The 14,472-nt window shown below is 41.8% G+C and overlaps 1 protein-coding gene across 1 annotated transcript; it reads right to left on the bottom strand.

The window, feature by feature from the left end:
• Window positions 1–635: 635 nt before the first annotated feature.
• LOC138723686 (poly(U)-specific endoribonuclease-like) lies at window positions 636–9,985 on the bottom strand. The gene is made up of 7 exons (XM_069863016.1): window positions 9,718–9,985; window positions 5,214–5,313; window positions 3,876–3,987; window positions 2,492–2,613; window positions 2,294–2,406; window positions 1,568–1,721; window positions 636–1,170 (listed from the first exon to the last, which is right to left on the bottom strand). The coding sequence occupies exons 1-7, from the start codon at window positions 9,726–9,728 to the stop codon at window positions 913–915; spliced, it is 870 nt and encodes a 289-aa protein (XP_069719117.1). The 5' UTR covers window positions 9,729–9,985; the 3' UTR covers window positions 636–912.
• Window positions 9,986–14,472: the final 4,487 nt, after the last annotated feature.

Here is a 14,472-nt window from a genome sequence, read left to right as displayed (position 1 = left end):
CATATCTAACCAATCCTTGTCACCCTCTCCAATGGTTGCTGTATTTGCCTGTTTCTGCATTGCTGCGGTAAGGAAAAGCATTATCTACTTTTCATTGCAGTATTGAATACATTGTGGAAGAACAGCAGCAGAAGGACCCGTGACCAGGTCCAGGTCTAGAAGCAGGGTCTCCAGTGACATCATATTACTGTCACTGGGGATCTAGTCAATGGATAATTCATCTAACCTTAATGCAGATTACACAAGCAGATAAATGACTGCTGGCATCACTGCCTGTAATGGGAACACAGGTGCCTGTAGCATGGACTTTCAGAGTTAGGTGAGGTAAAGTTGACAATGGGTTCAAGAAAACCGGGGCAAAGCCAATGCAGTGATAGACCTGCTGTTGATCTGATGACCATTCTCACATTTGAATGCATTTCCTGTGTGTCTGGGGCACTAAAATTGTAAAAATGCTTTTGAATTTAATCTATGATACAATGAGAGGATTAAAAAATATACTTAGATTCTGCTTGTGACAAATCAATGTTTCTGTCTGGAAGTCAAAGTGTAAGCAATGTATTTTTATTGCTCTTTCAGATAAGCAGTATCTAAGAAATGAGAGAAATATGTGTATCAATTTTAGTATGTCCTTTCCTAAACTCCATTATCAGCTGAAAAGGACAGTGTTGTCATGCAGTAAGGAAGACTTTAATATGAGCACCAGTATGTTTCAAGGTTTGTCAGACACTGAGCCATGGCACACTATCAATTAAACACTGTTGCAGACCAAAAATGAGTGAGTCGTCAATTTTTACTCAAAATGAGTTATGCAGAACAACACATCAACCTACTCTGCTCTCTGGTTCCATATGCACCTCCCCTCTGCCCCCATCACCACCAAAAAAAGAAGTTGCCTGATCACTGTAACCACTAGTCTTCACTATTGGTGCCGAGGAGTACTGGATATGCTGTTCCAATGTGGTGCCCATGGCAATAAACAACGATCTGTAGCTCATATTTCTCTATCTTCACTGTTTGACGTGTAACTTTTTCTTCAGACAGCAGGAAAATGATGGTATAAAGCGCAAATTCAAATTCTGGGCTGACACCAATAAAGGTGCTTCCAATTGGCTTGACTGAGCCCTTCCAGCTGAACTGGATGCTCAAAACTTGGTCATCTTTGTGAGGCTGAAAGCATAAATAAAAGAGAATAATCTCCATCACAGCTGTGACCAGATACAATTTCTGACGGCATCACAAGACTCAGGTATCCTTGCTGTGCCAAAGTACTATAGCTGGAGCACAGCTTTTTCCCCGTCCTCTGGAGCACACATGATCATTTATCTCAAATAAACTTCAACAGTTTTGTGTTTCTTTAAAAGCCAGCACTACTTTCTAAAATAGTTTTTGCAAAAAGAGAAGCTGGACTTGACGACATGTTAATAATTCTTCTGCTTATATACACCTGGGCAAATTAGGTTCAAAGCAGTTGAGCCTATCATTGTATTGTTGTGCCTTGATTCATTGCCACAGCTTTCTCTGGATCTATTTGTCTTATTTGCAAAGGCACCCTGCTTGTTCTTACCTTGGTTTTCTTCTTCTGAGCAATGTATCCCTTGTAGTCAATTTGGTTGCGCTTTTCCTGAAGGTAAAATTGCACCCAGTTGTGCAAACCTAAGATCTGTTTACCACGCCTTGTTTCTCCAACAAAAACATGTTCAAACCCACATGAATCAGGTCTGTAATAAACCAAAGAATAATATATAGGTCTTGTAAGTGTTTAAATATTTCAGACTGGCAGAGGTAAAAGGCAAGAAGAGGCACAAGCTTGCTGAGGTTGATTTATCATCAGGTTTTTTATTAATTTGAATTTATTGGGTTTTCTTTCTTACTTTGCACAAATCTTGCAATTAAATCTAGTGACAAAGTCTAAATTTGTATTTGATGTTGAAGGTTGTTGGGAAATGCCATAGATGCATCACTGCTGCTTATCCAGATTTTAGCAAGGCCTCTGGCACTGTCTCCCTAACAGCTTCATAGACAAACTGATGGAGTAGAGAATAGAAAAGTGGATGAACATCTGCAGTTGAAGGCTTGTGATTAGGGCACGAAGTCCAGCTGCAGGCAGTTCACCAGCCATGTACCCCAAGGGTCAATACTGCTGGTATCTGACCAGTAAGTCTCTAAATATGATCTGTGTGGGAGCAATGAACACCTAATTCAGGCCATATTCTGAGGCTGTTTTCCAGTTCTGTGTGACCTAAGTCAGAATAGTGTAGAGATTATCAGGGACCGTATCCATCAAACATACCTGTCTCCTCCTTTCCTGGCATAGAGCTGGAACCAGATGTCATAGAGCTGACCTTTGAAATCAGCAAGGTTTGGCTTTGCTAGTTTTTTTTTAAGCAGATATTCATGGGCTAGCTGAAATATAGAAAACCAAGCTATATACACAATTTACTTTTTAATGTAGTGTTTTCAGTGACTAGAAAAGAACTGTGTTACTCACTTTCATGACTTCCGTTGCTAAAATGGCATCAAGAAAACAATTGTTTTCAACTATTTCTTCTGGAGTCACTACTTCTGCTATACCAGTTGATGTCTCATAGTTGTCCAACAAGGAAATGAAGGCTGCAGAAAAAGAGAAACTTTCAGCTTGTTCATCCTGATGAACAGGCTATACATCTAATCATACCCATGATCCAGTCATTAGAATGTGCCATCATAAAAAGATGCCCTATATTATGCCTTGACAGCCCTTAGAGAAAGATGTTCATTTAGGTGTGAAATTTCATTCTGAGGTACACTGGTGGGTGTAGGTCTAGATGTGACTCAAGGCCAGAACACCACTATACTTAGTTTTTAAGATAAACAGCTTACCACTTAGCTTCCTTACAGAACCAAGTGCTGAGGCAATAATGACCTCCTACCAAAACAAATCATATCTGACCATCAAAATGACAAACTTAGGCTTATGAACTTGCGCTAAGCTGGCAGAAGGCTTTGTGGGCATTTGTTCAGTAGAGGAATAATATAGCATAAACCTACATGAAATGGCTTGAGCTTGAGCATGTGGCCACTGAGTAGATTTGCACACCTTTTGCCACCTACTTCCTCCCATCACTTCATCTTGTGCTCTGACATTTAGAGGACTCCGAGAGCTGATTAAGCACACGAAACTGATAGAAAAATACTTCAGGTCCAAAACCTAAGTAATTTCCTGCCCTGTTAGTGAGCTGAAAGCACTCAGCATAGGGTTCAGTGAGTACCAGAGTTGCCTTCACTAAACACAGGACTGTGAGGCTCACAGAGGAGTGGAGGGGGAACAGAGGAAAACGGTGCTCCCCATTATGCTGGCTGTTTGATCAATTTAATGTAACTCTGTCCAAGGAAAAGAAAAGTCAGAGAAGGAAACATACATTTATAGATCTGCTTGAAGTATGGCCCCCAACAGAAATGCAAGTAGCTACGGACCAAGTGCAATCTGAAAGGGCTGTGAGCAAAAAAAGGGAAGATGGCTTCGGCATCTTTTTAAGTACATGAATCACATAGAATCACAGAATCACAGAATAACCAGGTTGGAAGAGACCCACCGGATCATCGAGTCCAACCATTCCTATCAAAAATCATCAGAGCAATGACAAGAGTCTCATCCATTGCTCTTTGCAGTGGAAGAACCACAGAGAAATTCAGATTTTGGCTAAGGCACTCTTCCTGAGGCTGAAGCTACAGGCAACTTCATGCAAATGTTGTGGAAACTACCTTCCAATGACATGCAGCCTAGTGATCCTCATCACCCTCTGAATTATACATGAAGTTATATTTTAGGCAAACACATAAATCCCAACACAGATTGTTGCCATTTCCACCATTAATAAAAGAAGAGAACTCACTTGCAAAAGTTTTTATGCTCTTCAGGCGTTCTTCATTTACATTGTGAAACAGATGTCTGGCTGCATTGTCCTGGACAGCACTGTCACCTTGCTGTGCAGTACCTGCTTTTCCCTAGGAGAAACACCAGAGTAAAACAATGAAAGAAGCAAGATATTCTTAGAGCCCTTTACAATAATCAACATAAACCCCATAATGCTTTCAGAATTCTTTTTTAGGAAAGGTCTTCCTACAAAACAAGAGAAGACATTACGAAAGAACTGACAGCTTAAAGAAAAAAGACATAATTTCTAACACTCTTAAGAGCTTGAAATTTCTCAGTTAACTCATTTTCAGAGATGATTGTGATGACCCATGTGACAGCTCAGTTCTGATAAGTAACCACCTGTGCTACTATGCTATATAGATCACAAATGATAAAGAGAAGTAATGTAGAGCCAAGGCTCCCTCCCGCTACAAATAAGTAAAGATTTGGAGATTTAGGCACCTTCCTTCTCTGTTAATTTGTAACCCATAGACCCCCTGCATACAGTTTATGAGGCCATACAGAACAGCAGAGAAGATTCTCCCCTGAATCCCTACTTCCCAGGCTAGCCAGTCTAATTAGATAATGCTTAAGCAATCCAACTCCTGAGTAGGCTCCCTCAGGCACAGCCTTTGTTTTCTCTTTCTCACTTCATGACCGCAGCCCCAGTCGTTGCCTCTGTGCCAGGGAGATACTGAGATAGTTCCATGCAGCTCCAGCAGCTTTGCACTGCTGCATCCTAGTGCTCTGAAGTTTTCAAAGGCTTCTCGTTGGCCACTTTTAAGGCCATCAATGGTACCAGGGTGTCATCTTGTCTGGTCTTGGAAATGTCTGGAGATGGAAATTTCACAGCTTCTCTGGATGTCTTGTTATGGTTGTATTTATCCTTGTTGAATTTCATATGTTCCTTCCTTAGCCTGTTCCTCCAGCCTGCCTAGGTTCAGCTGAAGAGAAGCTTCGTGCTTGTGCATACCAACTTCATCATCAGTTTGCCGTCATCTGCAAAATTGGAAAGATGCACTCCATCTCTTCCTCCAGGCCATTGATAAAGATATTAAATGTTATATGAGCCAAGACAGACACCTGAGAGAGTCCGCTTGTTAACAACCTCCAGTCAGTGTGGACCTTTATATAGTGTGTTCTCGTTACTGTTCCCTCTCCTAAGTGATTCTTCATGATTAGGAAGTCCTGACTCTGCCAGTAGTGGAATTGATGAAGCGTAGGCAACTGTTTTGGCAAAAGGCAGTTTTGCAGACACCTTTTCCTGCAGTACCAATACTGCCCTTAATTCTCATGTGACTTAGCAATTGGTTACCTGCAAATCAAGTGAATAGTCCTTCCCGGGCACAAGGCGGTTAACATCCCTATTCCACATCTCACTGAAAAGTTTAGAAAGTTCATGACTGAAGGCCTTCCTGTCAAGAAATCCAGAGAAATACATGTTAAAAAATACATATGCTGTTATTTCTGCAAGTCGCTTCTAGAATCTTCTGATGTCACTCTATGTTCTGGATACTCGTTTATCATCAGGAGAGGTTTCTTCCCACACCTTGCTGCCAATGCTGCTCTAAGAACAATAGAGCTTACAGTTTATGTTTATATCTAAAGAATGCAGGTAATCTGTAAGAAAACTTGAGCTTTCCCTTAAGTTATTTTAGAATATATTTGTACGATTTCTTGTTAAGACTTCCTGCAGTTTACCATGCACTGTGATTAAAAAAAAAAAAAAAAGAAAAAAAAGGGGGTGTTTCATTCAGGAAGATTCTATGTACAAACCAGAGACAATCAGCAGATTGTTACCAGCACAAAGTAACTCCACACAACAGAATGCTTTTCTAGCAGCATCCGTATATGCAGCTTTCCTACCTTTTTTTTCCCACAAGACTCCACACTAGAGAGGCTTCCCCTTGCCCAGATCTGTGTTTATCCTAGCATAAAGTTAGCATGATAAAGGATGACTGAGACTCACAGAGTCTGCATGCAGTAAAACCCTCTCATGCACTGATCTCTCATGCGCATACAAACCTATCCAGGCTGGTTCCTTCCTCATTTCAGTGGAATTTTGTCCTGCATAGTAGTGTGTTGTTTTCAGAAATCTATCCATCCATCTCCCACAAAATTTAGGAAGGGTTGTTATTATGATAAACTGACCAAAGGCAGCTCCAGTTCCAAGAGCATTATGTCTACACTAACTCATAAGATCAAGAAAAAGAATAAAGTAAAGAAGAAAGAAGTGGAATAATCTCCACATGACTGACAGCTGAATTAATCAGTTACAAATCAGCACAGGCATCAAAGCCCAGAGAGGAACCACTTGGTAATTGTGAATTTCTCCTCCAAAGCAGATGTTCTCAAGGAAAGCAAAAAATATGCAGAAATGTGTCAATTTGTCAATGGGGATTTCTTTCAAATAGCCATTTGAGCAGCTTGCCATGATTTTAAAAACTGGGTCTCCCAGACAGTACCAAGGCACCTTCAAGCCCAACTCCGAACCTCCTGACTGGTAGAGAGGGAATAGAAGACAGCAGAAAAGAGGGCCTTAATCAAGTCGTGGAAGCATAGTCTAGAAGAAGTACAGCAAGATTTTATGTGCCTTCTCCTGTCCTGTACTGCACTTCATGGCTGGCTCAGAAACTGCTGGTCTAAGCCCCATATTGAAAGAAACAGAAAGTTGTACCCTGTGCCTGGAGTAGTGGGACTTTTATTTTTCCCACATTATTGAACAATTCTTTTACTCCAGAACTGTCTGTCTGTGTAACTGTGGGATGGCATTCCTACAGCCTAAAATTAAAATAGTGAAAAGCATAAGCAATCTCTGCTTAAGTCTTTGAGAACTTGTTACCCAAAGGAATTCATATCTCTGTGTTAAGAGTCAAAAGCAGCTAGTTCACATTAATGTACTAGAGGATAAGCTACAGCAGCTGAGGAGCATAAAGAACATAAATGATATTCATATTATACTCAGCATTATTTTATTACAGAAGGGTAGGGCAGACAACTGTAACTATTTTGGCAGCCACACCTTGGTCTGCCTGCGGCTGGGAATCTGAGGCATCACGTACCTCAGCTAGGGTGGAGGCACTCAGCCTGTTTTCACTGGGGCTCTGTGATGCTTTGAGATCATTGTTGATGGGAACTCTACAAGACCACTTGCATTATGAACTTGCACGGATCTTACAGTGGAGCAGAAGGAGGCTGTAACAGAGGAGCTGTATTCAGCCCTTGTTCAAACCAAAGGCTCTGCTTATACAGCAGAAGTGCAGCTTGTGGCATCACATTATCAATACTGACCGTGGAGCCCAAATGAGGCACCTGCTTAGCTTCATGGAGAGTCAGCTTCACAGCATATCACAGAAGCCAGCAACAGAACCATTTTTATTTCTTTTCAGCTGTACCTCCACATTCTTTCTAGAATCTTAAGAAGAGCAATTTCTTCTCAGAAGACCTTACACACCAACACTAAACAGAAAATTGATCCTGTCAGCTCAGCTGAATTCCCAAGAACAGGATCAGCAAGTTCACAGAACAGTATTGGAGATGTTTTCCAGACTTCAAACACCAACTACATTCATGTTACCTTGGACTGACCTAATTTTATTGGATCACTTTTCTCCTGGGTTCTGGACCATCCTACTGGCTACTCCTGCATCAGCTTATCCCATCTGCTTGAATACCACCATATTATGTTTAATACAGTTTTTAATTTGGAAGTAACTACCAGTGGTGGACAGGAGCCTGCTGTCTGTTGAACATCAAGGTATGTGCAATATTAGGCGGATGTCAGGTGGTTTCTTAAAATCTTTTGTTCCATTTATGTAGTATTTCATACACATATATTTTAGTATGTATGTATTTTCATAGAATTCCCCTATGCAGAAAATCTGTTATCCCTTCAATACCTACTGCTTCTTCTTGGCAAATTTGTCCTGGGTTTATAAAGAACTGTAGTGCTCTGTTTGATCTCTCCTCCTATAGAAATGCTACAGAATACTGCGTGAGCTCATGGAGGCAAATTCAAGGTGTCTGCTCAGGAGAGGGTTACAGCAAAACTGTATCTATAGATTTCAAACCTCATATTTATTTAATAAATATACTTCTACTAAATGTATTCCTGCATTCAGAAAACATGTCCCAAAACTCTAGTGTCACCTAATTTTATAAAATAGAAGCATTTTCTCTCCTTTTTCTCTGCTAGGTGCTACCATTATATCATGATGGACTTTTCCTTTCCTTTTGCTTGTCCCTTTATTTTCCAAACAGAGCACAGCACCTGTACACATTGTAAATGAAGACCAGAGTAAAGAAAAATATATTCCTGCCAAAGCAAAGAACTTGTTTAGCAACTTGTAAAAACCCTTTCCGGACAGTATTTCTTTAAAAAAAAGGTCCATAAGCTTAGTTTACACATGAGACAACTTCAGAGGGAAGCAGCCCAACACCTTCATGCAGATCCATGGTACGCAGCATTCAGGTAAGGTTTTCCTGAAGAAGGGTATTGCATATTTACTCGCTGGTTTTCAACACGATTGCATATATAACTCAAAACAGAGATTTTTATCATTAATCCTCAACCTCTCCCTATGGTGAAATCTCTCAGTTGTTAGAATAAATTATTTCTGTGCAAGAAGTCTAGGCAATTGGATTTTGTCCAGTTGGAGTCTTGCTTGCATGTGCTTAGGTGTGCAAAGCAACACCCCAATTACAAGAACACTTAATCTGCACTTGCTAGAGCTGAGGCAACTTCTGGGGGAGACTCTTTGCAATTGTGAATCCAATGCACCAGCTGTTTAGCTAAAGCAAAAAAAAAAAAATCTAACATCTCCATTTTACGATAGGTTTTAAGTGAAACATTAACATGGTGTGCCAGTTTTTTCCAAGTGATTTTATTGTATGAAATCTTCATTCTACCCAAAACAACGCCCTAATTTATTGCTATAAATCAGAAATTACTCAAGACATGAAGGGAATTAAAGTGTCAATAGTGAATCATGTGAGCAAGTCAACAGTGTCAAAGCAAGAAAAACATGCATTGCAAATGGGTCACATGGAGCCCTGCAAAGAAGGTTTGATTGAACATGGTCTAAAGTAAATTTACTTTCAGAGATCCTTTGAACAACATCCAGTTTTTAAAAAGCCTTTAATTTCCTGCCTATGGCAGATGAATTGGAGCTGGTTGATCTTTAGGGTCCCTTCCAACCCAAACCATTCTATAATTCGATGAGTCTATGATTCTACTATAATCTTGACATAGAAAAGTAAAGCATTTGGAAAGTCTGATGAGAAGTAGTTTCCAAGGAGTTTCCAATAGTTTAAAAAGAAAATGGTTCCAATGTTGTGAAAGACATGCATTGGCTTATATGGTTAATAGAAGATACAAGCAATTCTCACAATTTTCCTCTTATGCCAGTATGCAAGTCTTTTACTTGAGTGCAGTGATGTTTTTCTTAGTTTAAAATTGGTATTTGAAATACCGAAGGATAAATAAGGCTTAGTGGGTGGAAAGGAAAATGCACTGTCAAGAGACAAACATAAACTCGGAAACACTGACAAGGTCCCGGATGGGCAGGTGATGTTTGGAGAACTGATTCTATGTTATCAGCTCTGTTCCAATCCCCATTTTAGCTAAAAACCCCCTTGTGATTCTGTTGTCTCAACAACTTTCAATGCTGAGGCGAGTTAGTAGAACAGAACAGAAACAGGAAACAGAGTTATTGCAGTGCTCCATTTCACATAATTTCCTTTTATGTGTCTCCTAGATGAATATATCCCATCCCCACTGCCATTTGTGTTAAAGAAAAAATAGTACGATTTCCTCTTACCCATTAGCCATGCCAGGAAGAAGTTTTTTGCTTAGCAAATGCAGCGACCAGGGAAAATGCAACCTGAAGCTCAGAAATTCTTCTGTTAGTCCAAGGCATGGAGCTGTCTCCCTCTTATACTCTGCTTGCCCTCTGAGGGCTGTCACTCAGATTGACAGGCAGCTCAGAAAGGCAATGGAGATGCAGGAGGTGCCAAACACCACAAGAAGATGTAGAGTGTAAGGACAGTAGCTTGTCTCACGCCTCCCTCAACACAGGCGTGCTCAGACCAGGAAGTCAGAGCCACCTCTACCAGGCTCCTGCTTTGCCTTATCATGGCAAACAATCAGTATGGCAGGGAATACAGAAAGTGATGGCAGAGAGATGTAGCGCAGCTGCTGCCTTCTCACACCTAGGTTTTCAGATACAAACATGAGATCGTTGTACGAGCTTCAGATATGAGTCACATCATTGCTTCTGGAGCTATGTTGTATTATTTGTTAACACATTTCAGATCTCTGCATGAATTTTGGGCTCCTCAAGTCTGAAAGCCCTGACTGAGATGGACAGGCCATTCAAGTCTTGCTGTTCCAGATGCAGTTATTACTAGACAACAGCAGGAAAGATGCTAATAGATCAGGGATCAAAAAAATTATAGGTGGAGAAAAAAAACAAACCCAATGTGTGCTTCTCTATTGACAGCTGATATAGTTAGTTGCAACTTCATAAATATTAGGAGGCATTATATCCAGGGAATGTTTTACAAAGGCTTCACACGCACCACTGGAAGTAAGTGGTGGCAGGTGCCAGTAAGTAGAAGTTCCCACTGCAGTGCCTGTCCTGGGAAGCATGCATTCATTACGTGGCTTCACCTCCAGATGGTATAAATATTTTAGTTTGACTGATGCTTTTAAATTTTTCTTCATAATAATAATGAATTCCTGGAAAACATAGCTTTAGATTTAAACTGTATATATATAGAAGTCAAAATGGTTTGATGTTAGGCGTCTATTTATACAAAAATTCTGTACCTCTGGTGCATGTAGCCCTTCAGAGAATCGTATTAGATGCACACAAGGCTACAGGTAATGAGGATATCTGCACTTGGAGATGCACAGGGGACAGGACATGCAGTTAGATCATGTAAAAGTGGAGCTTCTTTCTGCCACTGGTGGAGAACTCAACATATCTTAAAATTTAATATCCTTAACAGGATTTTTTTTCTATACCATTTCTTTGCTACTATTTATTGCAGTTATAGGTAAGCAAGAAAAATGACGAAAGTACAGTGCCTCTGTTTATCAGCTGAATGTAGGGAGTCTTTTCCTAGGCTTTCATTTAAAATACAAAAGCCAGTGGGTATATTCTGCTCATAACAAAGTTGCAACTCCTTTATTCAGTTCAGTAGAAAGAGCCCAGTTGGGAGCCCAGGGAATTTACATTTACAAGCACCATCACCACAGGAGGCAGCAGACTGAAGTTGATCTTTGATAAACTCACAGGTCAAATTTGTAGCATTCCTAGCTATTTCATTACCAAACGTGTACTTAAATCTGTTGTAAAACTTCTGTCCTTTGATTAAGCTGTTGAGCTAAGAGAAACTTAAAGAGCCCAAACAGTGTAAAAGAGTGCATTTGCCAACAGAAGTGTTATGAGCACTGCTCGAAGGCACATGAGATCAGCACAGAATCTGGGTTGTTCCCAGGTCTAATGCAGGCAGTAAGAAAACCTGAGCGTCCAGACAGCGGTCTTGCTAACACTGTGGGGTTGTCTTTCTCTACTGGAGGGGTCAGGCAATGCTTTGTCAAACACCATTGCACAGGGCAGTGTATGTTTGTTGTGCAGGAGCTGTGGTCAGGCTCCCCCTCTTCTCTGTTCCTCTTTTCTGGCACAAGGGAACAAAGAGAGTATTTGGCTCTGTCTCACTTGCATGTGAACAACATTGCCAAAGGAATGGGGCAATAGACTTGTGAAAGACACTGTGCCTGCCACCTCAAGCATCAGATGCTGCCTGTTCCCAAGATCAAAGACACCTTAAAGATAAGACATGATTCTAAAGCGCGTAGGCAGGTTTCTGTGGTTTTGGCCTCAGTATTTTGCTTTTCTAACCAAGGTGGCCAATGGATAAGTGCTGGTTTGTCACCCCTTGTCAGGTGCCTAAATTTCCCTCAAGAGGGAAAGGTCTCATGCAGAGCTAAATTAAACCTCTTTGGTGGATCTAGAAAGGGTGAGTGAAAACATTGTGTTTTAAAGACTTCTATACCAAAGCAGCCAGGGCTCACATGCACACGAAGCGCTGGACAGGCTCACTCAAAAAAGCTGGCAGTGAGAACAAACACTGTGCAGAGCTACAGCAGGCTCAGTCCTTTCCCTGGAGAAGTCAGAACATGCTTTTGGTTCAACTTTTGTGCGTGGATAAAGAGAAGAGTAAAGTTTCTGAGAAAATAAGTTTGCTGGGGTCTTTGTCTAGTGCCGCCATCTCTCGAGAAGCTGACCAACACTGAAAAGCAGTGGAGACACAGTCTGAGCTAGTCAGTGGGAACCTATCCTGGTTAGGGTTCACTGAGGGCAGGGAGTGGGAACACTGAGGTCTCTACCCTTCTGTAAAGCATTAATTTTCAAGCTGGAGCCATGCCTGACAGATTGTCTCCCACCAGGCTCCATGGTTCCTGTGCCTAGCCTGTCTCTTAGTTATCTTCCCAGTTTCTTAAGCCTCAGCTTCTCAGTCCTGAAGTCCTTCTTCTCTCCAGCCAATGACATTATAATCACTCCAGGAGTTTCTGGGGTATCAGAAGTCCTCAGAAAGAAAAGTAAGAAAGAGTTACACAGCCAGACATGTTTTTGCCATGGAAATGCCAGGTATAAATAATTTCATTCTTGCAGTGACATGACCTGCTTTCCTTTAGTGTGGCCTGTTGACCTGCCTTTATTTAATAGTGCTAATTCCAGGCCTGATAGGTAAGCCATAATTATGAATGTTCTCACAGCCAGGTGAGCAGCCTGCACAGAGAGCAAACCCAGAGGCTGGGAGAAAGCAAGTGCTTGGGGGACGAAGGTGGCTCAGTACTCCTGTGTGAGATGAGGGGCTAAGAGAGGAAATTTCTTACTGGGTTTTTTTGGGGTTTTGTTTGGGGTTTGTTTGTTTGTTTTTTAATCTTAATATTAGGACTGTCAAGCATACGCCTTCCTTGATTTTGTAAGGAGAAGCTGTGTCTAGGAATAATTAAGTCCTGCTTACTGCAAATTAGGACATATTAATTCAAGCACCCTGAAGCATTTTATATTTATCACAGACACAAATGTGCATGTGCTTGTTGGTACACACTGATGTAAACCAAGATTTTGGGCAGTCTGGCCAAAACATCTTTGTGGCATAGCTTGATTCTTTTGCTTTTCAGATAGACATCATGGTTAATGAATCAGGCTGTTTGCCATCACTGGCCTAGACGAGATGGAGTAGACTGACAGAAGGATTCAGAAGTGACAATGCTGAGCGTCCTGGCACCCTGACACCTTTCTACTGTGTGCATAGAGAAGGCTCTGGGGAGCCCTTATAGCAGCCTCCCAGTACTGAAAGGAGGCCACAGGAGAGCTGTGGAAGGGCTTTTTATCAGGGAGTGCAGGGACAGGATGAGGGGGAATGGTTTTAAGCTGAGAGAAAGAAGATTTAGATTAGATATTAGGAAAAAATTTTTTACTGTGAAGGTTGTGAAGCACTGAAGTGGGTTGCTTAGTGCACGCCCCATCCCTGGAGGTGTTCAAAGCCAAGTTGGATGAGGCTTGGAGCAACCTGATCAATTGAAACATGTCTCTGCTTCTGGCAAGGGGATCAGAGCTGGATGATCTTTAAGGTCTCTTCCATCTCAAATCATTCTATTATTCTTTAAGTTTATTGTATGTAATAATCATAGAATCATAGAATAGTTTGGGTTGGAAGGGACCTTAAAGATCATCCAGTTACACCCTCCCTGCCATGGGCAGGGACACCTCCCACTAGATCAGGCTGCTCAGGGCCCCATCCAACCTGGCCTTGAACACCTCCAGGGACGGGGCAGCCACAGCTTCCCTGGGCAACCTGTGCCAGTGCTGTACCATTCTCATCGTGAAGAAATTCTTCCTTATGACTAGTCTGAATCTGCCCCTCTCCAGTTTATACTTATTGCCCTTAGTCCTATCACCACAAGCTTTTGTAAATAGTCCCTGCCCAGCTTTCTTGTAGGCCCCCTTCGGGTACTGGAAGGTCGCTATAAGATCTCCTCAGAGCCTTCTCTTCTCCAGGCTGAACAACCCCAACTCTCTCAGCCTGTCCTGTCTGGGAGGGGCTCCAGACCTCTGATCATCCTTGTAGCCCTCTTCTGGACCCGTTCCAATAGTTCCATATCCTTCTTTATGTTGAGGATTCCAGAACTGGACACAATGCTCCAGATGAGGTCTCACAAGAGAGGAACAGAGAGACAGAATCCCCTTCCTCGCCCTGCTGGCCACACTTGTTTTGATACAGCCCAGGACACATTTGGCCTTCTGGCCTGTGCAGGCTCATTGCCGGCTCAGGTCGAGCTGCTCGTCAATCCGCAGCCCCAAGTCCTTTTCTGCAGGTCTGCTCTCAATCACACCATCCCCCATCCTGTATTGACACCATGGATTATCCCAGCCCACGTGTAGGACCTCGCACTTGGCCTTGTTGAACCTCTTGATAACTCCTAACACTGTTGGTGTTTACATACAGAGATTATCCTCTTATCTCGAAAAGACAGCGATCAGGAAAGGGAGATAGCG

This window comes from Phaenicophaeus curvirostris, chromosome 1 (genome assembly GCF_032191515.1).
Source record: "Phaenicophaeus curvirostris isolate KB17595 chromosome 1, BPBGC_Pcur_1.0, whole genome shotgun sequence".
Classification (NCBI taxonomy): Eukaryota; Metazoa; Chordata; class Aves; order Cuculiformes; family Cuculidae; genus Phaenicophaeus; species Phaenicophaeus curvirostris.
This window is presented reverse-complemented; position numbering and strand designations above follow the sequence as displayed.